General features: G+C 38.2%; 2 protein-coding genes across 3 annotated transcripts in view; one reads left to right on the plus strand and one right to left on the minus strand.

The window, feature by feature from the left end:
- The window catches only part of LOC140235467 (RAC-gamma serine/threonine-protein kinase-like), a 105172-nt gene extending 93953 nt beyond the window's left edge, over nt 1–11219 (plus strand). For both annotated transcript variants that reach the window (XM_072315497.1, XM_072315502.1), the window contains 5 exons: nt 262–390; nt 1816–2030; nt 2703–2790; nt 4301–4403; nt 5057–11219. In XM_072315497.1, coding sequence (XP_072171598.1) covers nt 262–390; nt 1816–2030; nt 2703–2790; nt 4301–4403; nt 5057–5139 — 618 coding nt within the window. In that variant the 3' untranslated portion in view covers nt 5140–11219. The remainder of the gene's footprint in view (nt 1–261; nt 391–1815; nt 2031–2702; nt 2791–4300; nt 4404–5056) is intronic.
- Nucleotides 1–18837, minus strand: part of LOC140229822 (placenta-specific gene 8 protein-like) — a 187711-nt gene extending 168874 nt beyond the window's left edge. The window contains exons 1-4 of the mRNA XM_072310055.1: nt 18709–18837; nt 17868–17934; nt 15958–16097; nt 14389–14603 (exon numbers count right to left, since the gene is read on the minus strand). Of these exons, the coding sequence (XP_072166156.1) occupies nt 14496–14603; nt 15958–16097; nt 17868–17934; nt 18709–18762 (369 nt within the window). The 5' untranslated portion in view covers nt 18763–18837 and the 3' untranslated portion in view covers nt 14389–14495. The remainder of the gene's footprint in view (nt 1–14388; nt 14604–15957; nt 16098–17867; nt 17935–18708) is intronic.
- Between the last annotated feature and the right edge of the window lie 1298 nt (nt 18838–20135).

A 20135-nucleotide genomic window follows, 5' to 3' on the forward strand; every position in this document is an offset into this window, starting at 1 on the left:
GCTCCTAGGGTACTGATTTTACTTTTGTAACAAAATGATGTAGGAAAGGATTTTCCAGACATTTTAAATGAAATGTTGATATTCTTCAGCGCGTGGAAGTATGATTATTTAGGTTTTGTCACAACCATCTTTGACTAGTTACCACTGGTTTTGTATTTTGAGACAGCTATTCAACTGCATTTGATCCTCCTTCGTGTTCGTGATTTTTCCTCTTCCTCATAACTATGTATCTTTATTTCATGCATCTCTATCAATCTTTAGCTAGAGAATCTGCTACTGGACCAAGAAGGCCACATTAAGATCACCGACTTTGGGCTATGTAAAGAAGGCATATCGTACGGCGACATGACAAAAACGTTTTGCGGCACGCCAGAGTACCTAGCACCAGAAGTAAGTCCTGACTGGGCCTGCCAGAACGTCATTATTTTTATTTGTTTATTATTATTTTTTTTTTTTTTGCAAAGGAATTGTCATGCCCAGTCAAAGTACAGAAAGATCTAATATGTTCAGAATGTGCAAATAAGCCAACATACAAATATTTTGCTCCCTCACCCATTAGCCAATGATTTTTTCATAGAACACTGCCATATGACAAGCTCAAAGACTAGTTTGCATCCATAATGGATATGGTGAATGCTGTATACGCTGAATATTTTGCGATGTTTTTATTTTTGCAAATTTTGCTAGTCAGGGGCTAATCACAAAATCTAAGACATGCAAAAATGTTGACTCTGATCCCGACATGAATGTGACGTGCACGCATATTAGAACCATTCATTACTGTACTCTACAACTGCTAATTTAACCACTCGCGAAATCGTCAGGAAGTCCCGATGGTGAAAAATTTGCAAAATTTGCTAATTATATGTCGTACACAGTATATGTCACCAGCACTATTCTCACTGTAAGTCTGGATATTTGAGACAATTTGATAGTGAGTGGTTAAATTTGCAAGCAAGAAATATGAATTATCCCTTTATCCAGACTCAAAGGTAGTGATTTTCCACCTCATAGGTTGATACATTGTGTTTATTTTGGTATAGGAGGCAGAATTTGAAAGTAAAATGCATGCAGAAGTGTTTGTCTACACATTGCACTGAATGCCAGTGGCGATTCACGAAAGTTTTTTGTAAAAAAAAAAAAAAAAGGCTCCTGGCTCCGATACTGTACGAGCTGAAATTTTCGCGTACAGATATTTTCGCGAATTAGTACTTCTAGGACATTTTCACGTGTTGTTAATTTCGCGGTTGCGAGGGTCTAACTGAACTTACTTATTTGCGCGTTGTTATTTTCGCGTATTGTTATTTTCGCAATTCAAAGGTGATTCGCGAAATTTGCGAAAATAAAACCACCCCGAAAATTTCAGCTCGTACAGTATGTGAAAGTGCTGTAAATGTTTATAATTTTACAGCATACACATACCTTAAAAATCAGCATTCTTTGAAGTGCATTGGAAACTCTGGGATTACTGAGCTTAGTCCAAGAACAAGTAGCCTCTGTCACAGGACAGTTTATAGGTATGTACTAAAACACATGCTAAGAGGTTAGACTCTTAAATTCTTGTGAAAGGCTCATGTTAGCTGTAATATTATATCATGGACACGCACGTAGCCTGGGGTTTGGCTGTACATAGGCTTTTTCCAGGGAGGTTACTGCCAGACGGGATGAGAAGACCAGGTAATCCGGTAAAGGAGCTAGAGCTTCTGTGGTACATACTGTATATGTCTTCAGAGACTAGGGCCTTCTGATTGCAGCTCATCTATGAGGGGATGACACATCTGACCCATGCTGCACTTGATCCCCCATTGTTCTCAGATCCTAGAGGACAACGACTACGGACGGGCGGTGGACTGGTGGGGGACGGGGGTGGTGATGTACGAGATGATGTGCGGCCGCCTGCCATTCTACAGCCGCGACCACGAGGTCCTCTTCGAGCTGATCCTGACAGAAAACATCAAGTTCCCAAACAGGTTGTCCATCACGGCAAAGGCCATTCTGAGTGGCCTGCTGGAGAAGAACCCGAAGAAGAGGCAAGTGTGGTTGGCTGACTCTATAGAGGAAGGGAAGGATTGGAGAATGTGGGAAAGTGAGATGGGCAAAGGGGAAGAGGAGATGACAAGGGAGGTGGAGGGGCTCAGCTGAAAGGAACTGAGAGACTTACGGTACCATAGTTACCACTACAGTATTTTTCTTTGAGGTTGTTAGTAGAGGTATCAAGCCAACCTCTCCGTGAAGCAAGAGAAGAAGAAAACAACAACAACAACAACAACAACAACTCCAAAGTGAAAGGCAGTAGGTCTTACAGGAATGTACATTAAGCAATGAATTAGATTATTTATGCTTAGATGTTTGCAACAGTGCCTCTCAGTGACATACATGTTGGATCATGTTAAAGTAGTTTTACAATAATAAGAAATGATTTTGGGACCTGAATTTTTACTTTGTTTCAACAAGAGCTTTTCTTTTTTGTATAATTGTGTTATAATGGGAGTGCACTGTATTTTCTTAGTTGATTTATTCAGAATTTATTCATTTATTTGTGTATTGGCATTAGGTTTTAGGTGTCCTGTTGCTGAATAGAATCCCTGCCTCTGCTCTGTAGCTTATTTTCAACTCCAGACATAGAAACTAAGACTCTTGATGAAATGCTGTGCTTCCTCTGATTTAATCTTCTATCTTTTCTCTGTGATCTCATACTACAGGTTAGGGTGTGGCCCAGATGATGCCAAGGAGATCATGGGACATCCCTTCTTTGCCTCAATAAATTGGGATGACCTGTACCACAAGAGGGTGAGCATTGCTTCTTCTTCATCATCATCATCATCTTCTTCTTCTTCTTCTTCTTCTTCTTCTTCTTCTTCTTCTTCTTCTTCTTCTTCTTCTTCTTCTTCTTCTTCTTCTTCTTCTTCTTCTTCTTCTTCTTCTTCTTCTTCTTCTTCTTCTTCTTCTTCTTCTTCTTCTTCTTCTTCTTCTTCTTCTTCTTCTTCTTCTTCTTCTTCGTCGTGACACCATAATGTAGAGGAGGTCGTGCTCTACAGCATGATACCAATAACTCAATACCCCCCCCCCCTCCAACATTGCGATAAAGCCCTTCTGGTTTTCAACCGACGATGTGAACAAATCAATATATAATTCCGGTATTCTTATGTATTATATTTGACCCTGCATCACAAAACCAACAAAAAGTCGCTAGACATTGATTTTTAGTTTAGAGCAGATTCTGAAAGAGCGGACTCTAAGCTTTAAAAGGGTGTATAACTCAATTCAGAATGACTCTCCTAACCTATCCTGATATTGGAAAGAAAGCACACACTAAAAATGCACACTGACACACACTGAAATGTGAACTGAGAAAAGGGGCTCTGAAGTACAGTGTCTACTCAAAGTGCTTTAATCTTTACCAAGCCGTGCTAGCTATGCAATGAATGGAACAAATAGGAGGATGTTAACCACTGGAGCAACAACAATGAAGGGATTATCTGGGCCCTGTTTTATCAAAAGATATAATAAATTTTGAATTCCCTTACCACACAGGCTGTCATAGACTTATGATTGAAATCAACTATATAATCAATTATAGGTCTTCATGAAACAGGGCCCAGATTAAGCTGAAATTGTGCATGTTTTACTAACACATTCTGTAGATGGTCAATGCCAACTTTCAAAGCAGTAGCATCATCCTTTCTAAAGTTATTCAAGTTGAAAGTGAAGAGTATGGACAGGGTTACCATGAAGTGAAAAAAAAGGACTCTGTGAGAGAAACCTTATCACACTATTCTACCAAAAAGTGTTTCAGAAAAACTGCTAAAAACACAATTTCCTTTTTGTTTTATGATCCCAAACTTTAGTATAATGCATAACAAAATTTGCTCTTTCAGAAAATATGAAAAACTCAAGATTGGCTGGGTTGACCTATTTCACCTATTTTCAGTCCTGACACAAAATCAGTGCGTGCGACTTTTTGTTGTTTTGTGATGCAGGGTCACATATGATATGTATGAATGTATGTACAAATAGACATTCATAATAAATTCTTGAATGAATAGATATAATGAATGAATAGATAACACACATACCCACTTTGTTTTCTTATCGAACTAGAAAATATTAGAGAAATTGTCCATTTATTGTGACTGCATCCCATGTGATGAAATTAGAATAGTACACTGTACTATCAAACATAGGCTACAGAAAATGACTTCATGTCCTTCATCACCTCTAAATCTTCAAATGACTGTCCCTGCAAAACTTTCAACATTGTGGATTGAAGCTGTTTCTTGCTTTTCACACTAATCTCCAGGTTACGCCTCCTTTCAAGCCCACCATCGTGTCGGAGACGGATACGAGATATTTTGATTCCGAATTCACTGCAGAACCACCAAGGCTCACACCACCAGGAACAAGTGAGTAGCACACAATTCTCTCCCACTGAGATTGGCTAGAAGAGGGGATAAGTTCTCCCCCTTTTTCTTGCTACTTGCATGAAATTTGTGACTATTCCTGATGGAATTTCCTCATCATAATGCAGCATTCATAAAATTACATGCTAACTAAAATGATCTTTGTATTACCATACATATTGTTTAGAAGTTATTGTCTATGGCATTTTGGCAACAATGAATGCAAAAGATAATGGTGTGAACAGAGTTATGTTTTTTCTTATGTAAAATTCAATCCATGTGAAAGATACTGGATGTAATGTTTCACTAATAATTTCATTATTACATAGGATTTGTAGTTGTGTTCATATTGATGCATCTCAAACATCAGAACAATCTATGTTGTGGTTGAATTACATTTTGGTCAAAGCAAGGAGATTATGTAATTCAACCATAGGAATATAGCTGACATTGATTCAGACCATTTTGTAGCTGAACACTTTGATATGTTTCAGAAGACATGAGGACCATTTAATGTCTACTTCAGCTCTTGTTTGCAGTATGATGAGCTTTGTAACAGATTGCCTCTCAGTCTAATGCATGTCTTTGTAAAGACTGATAGTGTAACTCATACTCACAATATTCTATCTTTATTTCACCCCCCCCCCATCATCCAGATACCTTGTCAGCCAACCTCAACGATGATCAGTCACAATTTGAGAAATTCTCCTATTCTGATGATGTCACACTGCAGAAATGAGATTGGTCACTACCGCTGCTACCCAATATGCAGTCATGCTTCAATATGGCATATAGTTGTCCCAAATCTCTGCTCCTCCTTCATCTATTTAAAACTTGCTGCTGCCTCTCCGCCTTCGAGGGGAACAAGCTGTAGCAGTGTTCTCCAAACTCCACTGTTGATTGTAGTCAGCAGGTGTCGACGAAGCCATCTGCGACGCGCATGCACTGTGTTTGCTGCTGGATTAAAGCTGACAGAAAGTTTGTGAAAATGCTCACATGTTTTGAATCCTGCTCGAGAAATCGTTTGCAGCGGGGAATCCAGATACCTACTCGATCTGAGCATTCTTTTTTTTTTAATTTTTCCCTAACCTGAAATTTTTGCCTTTCCACATGACTCTGCTGTTGATGGCATGCAAGTGTAGCAGACACATGGCAACACTGTCACTCACCCACTCATGGAGTCGTGTCTGCCAATGCCAAATGAAACTCAAAGAAGAGCAGGGGAACGCCCCTACCCTGAGACGTTGCCATGGGGAACGAGAAATCCAGACTGTGGGGATCCCAGCAGTTGAACAGCATCTCCCTCCTATTTATTGGCCACACCCACCTCGCTTTCGGATGGTCCCAGCGTCGGGAGCTTTCTAACCATCCTCACCTTTGACCCAGCACAGATTACGAGCATTCATTGCCTCCAAGCAAAAAAAGCAAAAAAAGAAAAAAAAGGAAAAAAAAAAGGAAAAAAAATTGTTCGTGCATCATCTTGTCTTGTCATTGCCACATTGACTCTTGTCTGGGAGAGCGCAGAACGTGATTTTGATCATTCAGAGAAAGGGGGAAAAATCCAAGATGAAGAGGAAAAACACACAGGAAGCTGGGACTGGACGAGCAACAAAGTTGCAGGAAATAGAAAATGTGTTTGCGCCTTTTTTGACTGCCAAAATAAAACAACAACAAAAAACAAGTACCAAACATCGTTTGACAGTATGTATGTGGAAAGCACAAGTAATGGTCGACGTTATTAACCAGGTATAACTGGAGAGTAACTGGCATGGGGGAGCTAAGAAACTCACAAGTTCACATGTTGACATTTGGCTTCAAGGAAGAGTGTTGACTTTCAGTGACCCGTGAATTTCAACGAATCTGTCTCTTGGTTTTTAGTCATTTGTACAAAGGAATATTGATTAAGAAAAATGTAGCCTGGAATAAACTAATACATACATGTATGTACATGAAGATGTTACAAAGTTAACATTTAAAAACAGATGGAAAAGTAACTGCAAACAAAGAAATATATAAATGAGATCAATTATATTAAAAGATGTAATAGGTGTATTCGTTTTGTGATATGTACAGTATATGTGAAAAAAAAATTATGGGTTTTGAACTTGCACAAGGATATTGGTCAATTGCACTGTAGTGAGAATTGAAAGCTGTTGAAACTCTGTGGACCAACATCCCAACCACCAACGAATTTACCTGTAAGGCTTGTTTGTGATAATTTATTGAAACTTGAGTCTCTTATTTTTTTTTTCTTTAAACACTTCTTACTTTCTTGTTTCCCACTTTTTCTCTTCCCAAGTTCACTCTCTTTGTGTTTCCTAGTTGTATCCATCACTTCCTGGTAGTCTGGTGTTAGAGTGTAAAGTGAGGAAGGAAAAAAAAGTCACTGCAAAAACTTCTTAAGTAAATATTTCATCTTATCAATGTTGACACATAGTGTCACAAAAAACCTGTATAGAATGACCACTTCTACTGTGATCAAGCAACATTTAGGACACTTTCGCAATTCTGAAAACTAGACCACACCTAACTACATGATCACACCAGTGTTTAAAAGCTTTATCAGTAACATTGCTATTCATTGCAGCTAGTTGTAAGTGAAATGGCTCACCCATCCACACACAAAATTCATGGACGGGCATAGTACCATGTTTTTATTTCATTGCGCATCAATACATCTTTGTACAGGAACACTGACTTTTATACCTTTGTTGTGCCTGCATAAGTATGAAATCTGGAGCAATGTCGTTATATTGGGTGAAAATGAGACGCAAGTTATATTTATTTAATCTCTATCGAGCAAGTGGATCCCTCTGCAAGTGTTGCATGATCTGATCATGATGGAGTACAGTGGTATGACATGCATTGATGGTCAAGTTTACAAGACCTATCATTCTGTTTTTTGGTTTGTTTGGGTTTTTTTCCAGAGATTCTGTTAACAAGGAGGAAAATTAATTTTTGATAAGCTAATTGAAAAATAAAAGGAACACCACCTCTCTAGAATGATAGGATGCTTTGTTGGCTAATTTAGTGAATGTGAGGATAATTAGGCTCTTCACTTGAATGATGGATGCATTGCCAACAAGTGTCATTCTGATAAACTGCACTGCGCAGTGCTAAGATATTTGGGTGGTTTGGAGCTGTTCTTGTATGACATCTTAAAATCTCATCCTATGAATGCATTGCTGATGCTGTGGAAGTGGACAAACACGTTGCCTGGAAGCTGTGCATCATATATCTCATCTGGTGTATCCAGTGCAGAAGGGTTTGAATGACTTGAGGCATAGTGTTTGAACAGGAAGACCATGTGCTCTATACAAGGGTTTGTGATGAGTACGGTATCCCATAGATCTTAACTAATTTGCATGCATTGTTGGACATATGCATGACTCTTCTCTGTCCTTTTCACAGTCTCTGCGGGAAGGACAAAAACAAACAAACAAACAAATCATATTGGAGATCAGGTTATCAGTTGCACTTGTTGGCTTTTTGCCCTTTCTTTGTGTTCAAAGGGGCATTCAACCTTTCCTTATGTTTAAACGTGCAGTCGACTTGCTATAATCTAGACAGAGATTGAAATGTTTGTATCATTACTAATAGCAACAGTAAATATTGATCATTGGATTATCCTGGTTTCTTTCACATTTGACAGCATTTTTGAGAGCTGAGACGTCAATTGATGACACTTTATTATGCAGAGTTAATCGTCACCTGACCCGAAAATGTTGGTTAATGCAGCCTATGATTTATAAATTGCATAGCATAGCCATAGCCATTTTGTCCTTGTATGGCCCTTACACTCAGTGGTGTTCTGAAATCTTTCAGAAAGAAAAACAGATGTGTGATTTCAGATGTCAGGTGATAAAGACAACAAATTCAAGGATGGGACTTCAAGTGATTTACAGTGCTGCAGGTGAACCCCATGATATTGAGGAACTCGGGGCAGCTAAATTTTCCTTGTCCTGACAAACACCCATATCTTGCAACATAAATGTACACATGAATGATTAGAGACTGTTTGCTACAAGTCCATCCCACTTCACAAATGGGAAATATCATGTTGTTATCATACTTTGGTGTCAAATCAATGGAATGCCAAATTTTATACCAGTTTTGTAGATATGTGTATTTCATAACTAGTAGTTTCAATTCACTGACTTTATATGGTTGATGAGATTGTATCTTATTCGCTTTATGAAGGACAGGCAATACACAATATCAAGTGAAAACTTTTTTTTTCCCTTCCCGTTGTATGTGAGTCACCTGTTTGACAGTCCTAACCGAAGAGTGAGTTGTCCTAAAATCTTGTGTGATAATGACTGGGAGGTAGCTACATTGTATACCTCAACCTACTGAGTGAAATTTGCCATCTCGCACAGTACACAGCTAGTGTCTGTAACTGTTAACCTCTTGTGTTAGTGGTGAGCATGCAACGTGTGCCAAACATATGCAAAGTGCACAAGATGCCCAGCTGTTTAAAAATGCATGTTACACAATTTGTGGCTGCAAAAAGTGAATTTTGCTGTATAAGTATTCAATATTATGGGATTCACATGTAGGTATTTGACCATTTCGTAGCATTGATTAAATTCACTGAATACCTTTTGGAATGGCATTGATTAGAAGCACCTCAGAATGGGGAGCAGAATCCCCCTCCCTTTCTCCAAAAGACAAATCAAAAGAAACGAGAGAGAATTTAAAGTGAGGGAGAAAATACGGCATGAGGAATATGTTACACCAGGGAGGTGTTACAGAGATGGAGTGGCAACTCTTCGTAATTCATTGAAACACATGTTTGGGTTCAAGGCATTACAATGGGATGTCTAGCATTCCATTACGCTTTGAAGTCATGCTCGGCACCGCTCTAGTTGCAAGACGAAGTTCGGAGACGAAGAACGCAGTTCACCTTTCGTTAAATTACAAGCTTTATTTCACCGCAAAATTTTAAATGAAATACTCGAATTGATTTAGTATAGTTTAGGAAAGAATTCAGTATTATTAACATGTATTTCTAGTTTCTTCGTAATTCGCAAATCGAAAGGAAATGAAAATTAGGCCCTCTGAAAAACCTAATTTTTTTCTATAATGCGCACATTTTCGCATGTTAATTTTCTATCTGTTAATAAGGGGATATTTTGATCTTTTAAATAAAGTACTCCGTTAAAGCGTGTTCCAGCGTGTTTTTAAACTATTTGCTGTTAAAATGTGAGTTTTACACTGCATTTTGATTCGCTGCTCCAATTCAAGGTACACAAATTCATTGTTGCCATCACATTGAAAGAGAGAGCGAATTGCAGCGGGAGCAAATATTTCTAGATGTGAGAGCGCTAGTCCCGATTATTGATGCTCTCTTTTGTCAAAGCACATGGGTATCACCTGTAGTTGAACGCATAACTTGTCGGCGGTGCCGCGCATGACTTCAAAGGAGAGCTTTAGTTGCCTCTCCTTCTCTAGCACCTCCCTGGTTACACTGACATGCTTGGTTGAAGCAAGTTCCCAAATGTTGAATTCGTTGCATACCTGCCAATTGTTCCCATGTCATAGGAACGTTCCTGTTGGTATAGAGGAAGCTTCATTCAAACCTTGTGTTCCTATTTTTGTCAATACCTGCTAATAATAATGTGTTGAAGATTGATGAAATGTCCTATTTGTTCATTATTTTCTTCCTGTTATTCTTATACTAAATTTTAGGGTTGGCAGGTTTGTTGTTTATCTTGGCCTCATCACAACTGCTTCTGGTGTGCTAAGGCTCAATCTTGCAGACTCTATGCTGGGAATTTTGACAGATTAGCAATGCCATGCTTCCGCTCTTTCTGAATTCTGCGCACCTCCGACGTGAATGTAAGAAAATTTCTGCTCTTGAGAATGACTTGTTGATCAAATGAAGAAGTATGAGCAGTGTAATCCATTCTTGAATTTAAACTGCAGTAATGCTTTCCTCGATGCATCCACTGTGTGCACCTTCTGTGCAACATGTACTTACAGATGTCACTCCGAGCCACGTGTGTGGTATCTTTGCATAGCATACATGGCACGTGGAACGTTTCATGTTAGTTCTGCTGGGGGGGGGGGGGGGGGAAATAATCTTATGTGGCCTGGAAATGTTTGAAAAATGACATTTCCACACAAGGTCCCAATTGAAAATGTTGATGATATTTTTTTCTCTCTCTCTTCTGCTTTCTAACATCTCATATGTCATGTCACTACAGCACTCCTCCATGTGATGATAAAATCCTTCAAGATGATTACCCATCGCATTGTTGATGTTGGTTTTACAAGTTACAAGCAACTGCTGAAAGTGTATTTGTATATCAATCGCCAAATCACCAAATCAGACATTGAAATAGCTGAGTTGGACTAAAATATTGTACAGTTGAACTATTTTGGGATCTGTCTGTCTGTTCCCCTCCCCCCCCCCCCCCCCCCCCGATATATGAAACTGAGTTAAACCGTTTTTACTTCCTCTTCTTTTTTCCCTGTCCTTTATGTAACATTTGTCATAACCAAGACACAACTCTGGGGATCTGAAAAGCTCCCTCATGTGACAGAATTTTGACAGCTTTTGTTTTTGTAATATTCGATTTGTGTTGTTTATTTGTAACATAAAGAGCAAAACTGTTTTTTCAGGTATTCTGCAGAAGAAGAAAAAAAAAAGGCATGCATAGCTAAGAAAAAAAAAAGCACTGTACAGGTATGAGAGAGATGTATAAATATAAATAAGAAGAGAAGGAAAAAGTTATGTAATATTGTGCTCCTGTGGCTACTGGTATATCTCGGATGTGTATATTGTGCATCTTATAATGTTCAATAAAATTGAATGAACTGAATCGACCCAGAGTATGCAGTGTTTTATTGTATGCATCTCTGTCCACTTGGTGGTGTCCATGAATCATGCTTTGATAATACATTGTATTGCAGATTTTTCATGAACACTTCTAGACAAGGAAGTCTGGCATTTAATACAAAAAAAAAGGGGGGGGGGAATGGGCTATGCAGGGGCTACTGATATATTAACTCATGATTTCTAGCAACAGACTTTCTTGCATATTGCAATTAATGAAGTTGTAGATGAATATAATGATAATCTACATAGTTCTTGTGTTGACATATCTTGGATAGAATTTTTTTTTAAAGCTGTGATAGTAGTCTCGCTGTGTGGTAAAATTTAATTGGTGAGATAACCGACAAAAATTCCCACAATACATGCATTTATACACAATAGAGCAACGTACGGTATATTAAGAATATAACATTATATATAGGCCTATGTATGTATGTTTATACTGTGTATACACATACATTGTACATACATTCCTACATAAGTTTATCATCATATTACACATTATAACTAACAAATAGCAAGCATCCGGAAGCTTATCCGAGCCCTTCCTGCCCCCGTGCAAGTATATTGGATCTCGTTCACTGTAAAACCAAAAATTCAGGTACATTAATTTTTCGTAAATTTCGAGAGCCAAGATACACGAAATTAAAAGGCATGCAATATTTCTTGTCTACAATATGCACTGAATGCCAGTGATCATGACAATTCGGTAAAATTTCATGCCGCGAATATTTCTGGTTTTACAGGATGCCAACGTCTATGAAAACCTTGAGGGATCTTACCAGGGAGGTGTTAGAGACGGAGTAGAAACTTGCTCTCTTTCGATGTCATGCTGGACACCGCCGAGAAGTTATGCACGTAACTCTCGGTGGTGGTAGTTGTACAGTGCACTCCCGTTATAAAGAACACGGTTATAACGAAATTCCGGTTTATACAAAGAATTAATTAAGCCGCAGCATTATCCACTTTATAGTAATTTGAATGTCTGTTCGGTTATAACGAAATTTCGATGTAACGAAAGAAACTGCCGGTCCCGTGAACTTCGTTATAATGGGAGTCTTCTGTAGCGTTCAATTCAAGATGTTCGTATAATACGTTAAAATACAGCTCGTTACTTATTGAAATATTAAACCTCTTTCTTAGTCGCCAAATTCGTCTTGGAACACGTTTCAAAGCATATAGAGGAATGCCAGACATCAAACTGTAATGCTTCAGAACTTCAAACATGACTTCTGTTTGCATGGATTGCGGAGGGTAGAGTCCCCACTCCTTGAGTAACGCCTCCCAGATCTTACACAAACTTACGGGGATATTAGAGTTTCGTCGGGAATGGTTTGATTGATAGGAACACGAGAGTTGCATTTTGGCAGTTTATTGATGTATGTTTATATTAAACTTTGAAGGGATTGTATAGTTTTGGTTGAGATCAGGCTTCAGGTTTCCAACTTTTGGTGAGATAATGAGAAATCTTTTTATATGAAATTAAAGAGCATACATCAATGTATTCTAGGAAGAATTCAAACCTGTCAACGTTTATTTGATGAAAATCAGTTTTGAAATGGCTCAGATATCAAATAACAAAAAGTAAAACAAAGAGGTCCTAATAAAAGGTGGGTCTAACTTTTTTTTTTTTTGATCGTTTTGTTTTGGATATCTCAGCCATTTCGAAATTGATTTTCATAAAAAAAAAAAAAAAAAAAAAAAAAAAAAAAAAAACACCTAGAATTCCTCTTAGAATTGTATGCTCTTGAATACTTCAAAAGTGGTTTCTAACTATTTCGCAAAAAGTTGAAATCTGAATCCTCCATCTCAACCAAGACTGTACCATCTTTTTAATAGATATTTATAGTTGTAGCGTTAGCTGTAGTTGAATAGACTGTCGTGTTCGTATTAACCTCTTCGCTAGGAGACTCTTTAATCATATATTTCTATCCCTAGCTGTACATGTACAGAGGATACTTTGGATTCAGCAGTGTTATTTCGCAACCGCCGCGCGTCACAAACTCGACGGATTCTATTCCAGTTCGGTATGGACGTATCATTAAAAATCTAGCCTCCAATAACTTCTGGTGGTAGCGCCATTTTTACATACAAAAGGCTGCTTTGAGGGTCTGTTCTTGTGCGTTCTACTGGCCACATAAGCCTCGTAAAGGGTTTATCATAGTCTGAACCCCTCTTATCTTAAAAACTATTATAGACAGGTGATAAAATGAAAAGCATGTAATGAAAACAGTGAAAGTGATACCTCAGGCGTGACAGACAAAATCTGTCAAGTTGAAATTTATACACAATGGACAAAGTAACGGCTATTATGCTCAGAATATGTCGATATTTATTCTTCCGTATAATTTTCAATATTTTTCAGCGTGAAGTGCTGGCCAGGCGACACTCCGATAACAAGGGCGAACGTTGCTCATCAACATAACTGGCATTCAGAAACTCGACCCACCTTGCACACGGATATTTCCTTTCCGTCAATTTTCTCTCTAGGTCTTATCATTTCAAAACAACGACAGATCGCATGCAGCCCCCTAAATGAAATGAAACATTTATCAACATGAAACAGTCATCGACCACATTGCACCACATCACTCGCTTTGGAATAAGCGTAGTGTAAGTATATATATAACAACTTACTATCGCGTAGCAATGTAATCCACGACACTATCACGGCCATCGCCGCATGTAATTATGGAAATAGCAGAAACAACAAAGTTTCACTCATGTTGTATTGAGACCTCCGCATGATATCGTTTTCATTATCATTATTATTATGTTTTGTTTACAAAGTGAATTGAATATAGCACTTTACTGTACCACTAATATCACGATACCATAATCTACTTCACTTAGATGCTTCGGCTCACATTTTAACAAAATTTCGGATCCGTCATCAGTATCATTCATCTTCACAAAAATAGAATGGAGTCCTCATCGAATTTTGGAAATTACATCTTCTGTACAAACAAGGTAACACAAAACAAAGGAAAGCAAAACAAGGAACACCTTAATGGTATGTCAATATTGCGATAATACGATCAATCGCGAATTCGTAAACTTCACAGCTTTCGAATTCATATCTATTTTCATATTCTACTTTGCTTTTTTACCTTTTTTTTTCCATCCATGACAACTGTATGACTTGTTATCTATATTTCATCGAATGTGAAGCAAAAACAGAAACAACTGCACCCAAAACACCAACACACCATGAGTCGACGCTAGGATTTGGGGCATTGTGACATCACAATCGGCTAGATGACCACCCTTCCCTTCTTGGAGTAAATGTTCTCCCGATGTATCTGGCAGATGGCACAGGGGTGACAGAACAGCCCCACGAGGCAGTCGTTACAGATGGAACCCTGTGAGCAATCGGGAAGAAAATTGCTGTCGAAGTGAGTATAAAGTATGTGCATTTGGGAGCTACCATGGTAATGTTGATGTTTCTGTAAATCGCTGCTTAGCTACGAGACGGCCTCCCATGCATGTTGTCTTAAACGAGCGAAAACACACAAAAAAGTGAATGAATAAAAGGGCCAACTTAAATACATTTCTTTGGATAAGCAGATCACAATCATGCCTTCATTTTTGACAAATAAAAAAAATCCGTGTCTCTCTCATCTTTCTTCGACTAGATCTGTTCTTTTGCCTCTTTCATGACTGTGGTATTTTTCCTCAAACGCAAAACAAACTTTCCATTAAATGCGATATGGCACACCACAAGAGGGAGATTACTTTTCAATATCAAGTGGTCTACATATTAAGTACGGGTCAGTAATATTGTTCATAAAGCAGTCACAAGACTAATGCAGGAAGGATCGAAATAGTTTTATTGCGACCTATAAAGTCACATCACGTAATGCAATTGCAAAATTTGTCTGGCTGCCAATGGGCCTTTGAAATGATGTGTTCATGTAGACCATAAAATTGCCTTGTCTATCGTTGTTGTATAACAGTCTTGTCGGTCCCTTGGGAAATATTTCCCCTCGAGACAGATAATGTTTTCCTTTAGCGCTGCATACTAAGAAATATCTTCCGCGGGGGTGTCAAGTGTATACACCTCTAAACAAGACAATATCTGTATAATTATAACACCATACTCATTTTTTTGAAGCACGTTTACTTACACCATGGAGTACACATTGACAACGTTCTTTATGTTGGGAGATTGTGCACGGTAGCCTGTTATATATATAGCCTGATATATTGTTACTCCATTTATATGTTCAGGTCAGCCTTATATTCTGCTTGTATCTCTTTGATTTTTGTTGCATGATAAACCATAATGTCACACCCAGACGTGGACGTTATCAAGCTATAAGCTTGTTGTTCCATTGCTTTCTACCATTGCTATCACTACCACACTGATTAATTGCAAAACGATAACAATAGATAGAATTTAGCTATATGTACTAATTGAGAAAATTATGATTATGATGATGATGATGATTAGGACTACTGAAACTAATTCAGTAATATTATTATTGTTGTTATCATAATTATCATATCATTTTATTACTATATCACCATCATTATCAATATAAATTATCATTATTGTTACCTTTATCACCACCACCACCACCACCATCATCATCACATTCATTCTAATTCATCCCATGCCTTGCCTTTTTGTGGTCTAAACGTTAAAGTGTATCTGTACCCTAAAATTAAAATTTGAGAGGTGTTTAAGAAGGATACGGAATTCATGTGGATTACCCGGATTCTGTTCTCCGTCCTTATCTTGGTGCGCAGCGGTACGATGTAGCACGGTACGCAGCATGGTAGGCAGCAGTTCTCTTCAAGCCGCGTCGCCACGTAACTCATGTAGCACACTGGACAGAACATAAACGACACACCTATAGAAAGAGAAAAAAATCCCATCAACAACATAAAAAAAAAAAAAATCCTTGCAAAAGCAACAAGAGAAATGAAAAACCAGTTCGTTTATGCTCGGAACATTGAATTTGAAAGCTTGCATATTTGCTCTATGTTTTTAATCAATCGTCAGAAGACTGGGTATTGAAACTTCAGATTAACAGACGCTGAGCGTCACTTTCCCAAGTTTCTTAAATGTGTAATTTTTGCAAAGTCTTGTTGATAAAAGATACATCACACATGTCATTTACTGATGGGCTACACTCAGCAAATAAAGCATATCCGATAATTACATTAAATTTTCGTCTTCTTTGGGGTGCGCCCCTTTGGAAAATACAATGCAGTCTCCTCAAACTTCAAATAATCCGGAATTTCAACCATAGCCCATGGGTGAATCGTATGCATAATCTTATCATGAAATTTGATTATTGAAGATAGTCCACGCATCATGAAGGTTTGAATGCAACTACCAGTGGTTATTTGGTCATTTAGATGTTGAAAAGGTGTTTCAAAATGGTATCCATTGTCCATTGTAGATTTCTAGTTTTATACAATTATATCTTTTGTCAAAGATTCTTTAATTGGGGATTCTGCGTCCCTTGGCCACCCAAATGGTACATGGTCTCATTTGCACAAATAGGGCCTACATAATAATTTATTCTAATCGCCCGAACGATAATGATTGTCACCAAGTTTGGTAACAATGTTTTGACCATGCGTTTTCAAGACGAAGATCAAAGTGTAATAAGTCGTTCCCACTTTGATTCCCGGGCCCCAACAAGCCCCCCCCCCCCCCCATATGACGTTAACAAACTTGAAATTGCACTCATAAACGCACGTACTTACAGCATTTTAGCTCCGTCATTTCTGTTTTGACAACAAATTTCTAGATGATTCTCTAAAATTTGTGGTTCTGGGTCCCTTGGGGACACCCAAGTGGGACACGGTGCCCATTTGTACAAACATTATCCCTCTTTGTAGCGATAATATACATGCCAAGTTTGATGAAAATTTGTCATGCGTTAACAAGAAGATGAAAATGTGAAAATCGGGCCCCAATTTGGTTTCCCTTCTTCCATAGGGCCTCGAAGGGTTACCCCCGGATTCGCCATGAGCGAACTTGAAAACTATAGTCACCAATGCACTTATTCACGGCACTATCACTTCATGTTTCTGAGGAAGATAATATTATTTCGAGGATTCCTGAATTTCGTTCCTCTGCCGCTCACCCCTGGCAATAGTTACGCATTATCACGATCGACGTACATACATGCTTATTCGTAGATTAAATGCTAGCATGAAAGGATTTTTAAAGGGATGGTATTATATTGGTGGAGGTGAGAATTTGGCTTTTAATTTTTTACGAGATACCAAGAAACAACTTATAAAATAGTACAGAGCATACCCATTCTAACAGGAATTATTTATATGAATCATTTGATGAAAATCGGTTTTGGAATGGCTGAGACATCCAAAAACAAATTAAAACAAAGCGATCGTAAAAAAAAAAAAAAATGGGTCCCATCTTTTATTGTGATCGCTATGTTTGGATATCTCAGTCATTTCAAAACCAAATTTTATAAAATAAACGCTGAATTCCTCATGGAATTACATACCCTTTCATATTTCATAAGAGGTTTGTCGTTATCTCATCCAAAAATGTTAGAAATCTGAAGTTAGGTTTCAACCAAAACTATACGATCCCCTTAATGTATTTAATTAAACAATGATTTCTGTATTCGAGAACTTACATGATAGGCAATGTGAGAAGCAACCAAATAAACCATTGTGCCAATCCCTCTCCGTGGCGTAGCGAGTCTGGGATGGGGTGGGGAGAAGGAGGGGGTTGAAGAGACGAAGACAAGTTTACAAACAAAGACATATTGCAGTTGTTATTACTCAGGAGATAGGTTGAAAGGACGCTAAGAAAGGACGAAAGAACTCTCTTACATGGACCAAATGAAAATCGTGAATGACAGTCCAGTCATTTACTGACCAAAATATCTATTTATTTTGACTAAACCAACAAAATGAAAAATATGAATTGAGTGTAAAATTTCATCACATCCGATACGTTATTGATCAGCTCTCAGGAGAAGAAAAAACAAACTCTCCAAACGAATCAATGATGATTGTTATGAATTTACCAGAAAATGTGAAAAATTTAATCATGATAATTGATTCTGAACACGAATTAGTTTGTTCCCTGTATTTCCGGCATCAAAAGAATTGCACACAATACACAACATCAAAATCAATTTACACAAGAAAAATTACAGAACTTACGTAGATTAAAAAGTTTTCACCCGAAACTCTTTTTTCACAGGCTATCACCTGTAAGTAAAAACTTTTCTTAACATAAGCTTTGCGTTTGAAATGATTAAAAAATAAGAAATCTATACACGTAATTATGAACATGCTGCAAAGATTATAACGCCCATAAGTCACCTCATATAATATATATATATATATATATATATATATATATATATATATGTATATATGTCCATAAGTTTGAAAACATGAAATAAAGTCACGCGCTGGGTTAAGAGACATTAGATAATCAATTTTCTCATCCGAAAATAAGCTCACCGACGATATGGTTGCCGGTACCGGCTGGGTGGTGACGACCGTTGTTGTTGTCATGCTGGTATTCTGCGAACAGCGCCAACTAGAGGATTTCAAAGAAAGCGTATCTGTTGCAGAAGTCGAGCAAGGTGCTGAAAAATGAAATCATAGGTTTACTCGACCTTCGCTGACGAGCTCCCGGCAATGACACAGAGAGAATAATAAATTTTACATGCAGTCATTGAAAAGTTTGATCTGTTAAACGCTATTACGTGATATCTAATTTGTTCTAACTGCATTTTGACGCAAACAATTCGCAAGAAAGTCAATGAACATGGCACACGACGAACCCTTGCATGCACAAGCAGAGCAAAGAGAAACAAACAGAAAATAATACACACTGATGCCCTGTGAACAATCAGCGTAATACGAGCACACAAATGCTATTAAACGAAACTGCACATGTAAAAGAGAAATCAAATCAGAAACGTGAATAGATATGCCTACAAGTTTCTTTCGCTGATCATAAGAATGCTATTATAAAATATCATGATTACATGATTGTGCGACGCTTTTATTAAGTATGTGATATGCGACTGAAAATTAGAACGTTTTACACTACCAGTGCCATCTTAAAAGAAAAAAAAAAATTATAATCATAATAGTATACAGCCTTCCCACAAGGAAGAGAAATTATACATTACCTACGTATACCCCCCCCCCCCCCCATCACCCATATTGCAGCCTACAGATCTGGGGTTGTTAAATCTTCCTTGATGGCTTTTCAATCTAAATCGAGAAGCGAAGGTCCTTGAATCTTGAAATGATAATCCCTGTAGCAGCTCGTCGTAGCTAAACTGGGATGGGCTGTGCGATGACGACGTTGGCCGACGGTGCTTGAAGTGCTATTATACAGATGTAACTATTTACAATAAAATGTCATGTGCGTGCAAATAAAAATCAGGCTGCCAGGCTTACAGCATTTTGGACCCTACGGGAGGCTGCAACCTTCTGATAATTGGTAGGGCAGCCTTCTGGAAGGTGTCAACAGTAGGTGCAGTGACAGCGTTGCTTGGTAGGTGGTTCCAGATCCATACAGTACGTGGATAGAAGGAATATTTGTATGGGTCAATTGAGGCATCTGGTATCATGTATTTGAGCTGGTGGTCATGTCTGCCAATGTAAGGGGCTGGAAAGATGGAGGGCGGAAGTGATATGTTGACAAGGTTGTAGTGGACTTTGTAGAACATGGTGCATTGTGCTGTGAGGCGTCGTATGTGCAGTGTGTCCCATCCCAGTTTGGATACAAGGGATGTAGAGGAAGTACCCCATCTGTAATCATGGTGAACGAAGCGAGCAGCTGCTTTTTGGACTCCTTCAAGGCCTTGTACTGTATTGGTGTGGTATGGATTCCATGCCTCTGATCCATACTCTAGCTGCGGACGAACAAG

Source organism: Diadema setosum, chromosome 1, assembly GCF_964275005.1.
Source record: "Diadema setosum chromosome 1, eeDiaSeto1, whole genome shotgun sequence".
Classification (NCBI taxonomy): Eukaryota; Metazoa; Echinodermata; class Echinoidea; order Diadematoida; family Diadematidae; genus Diadema; species Diadema setosum.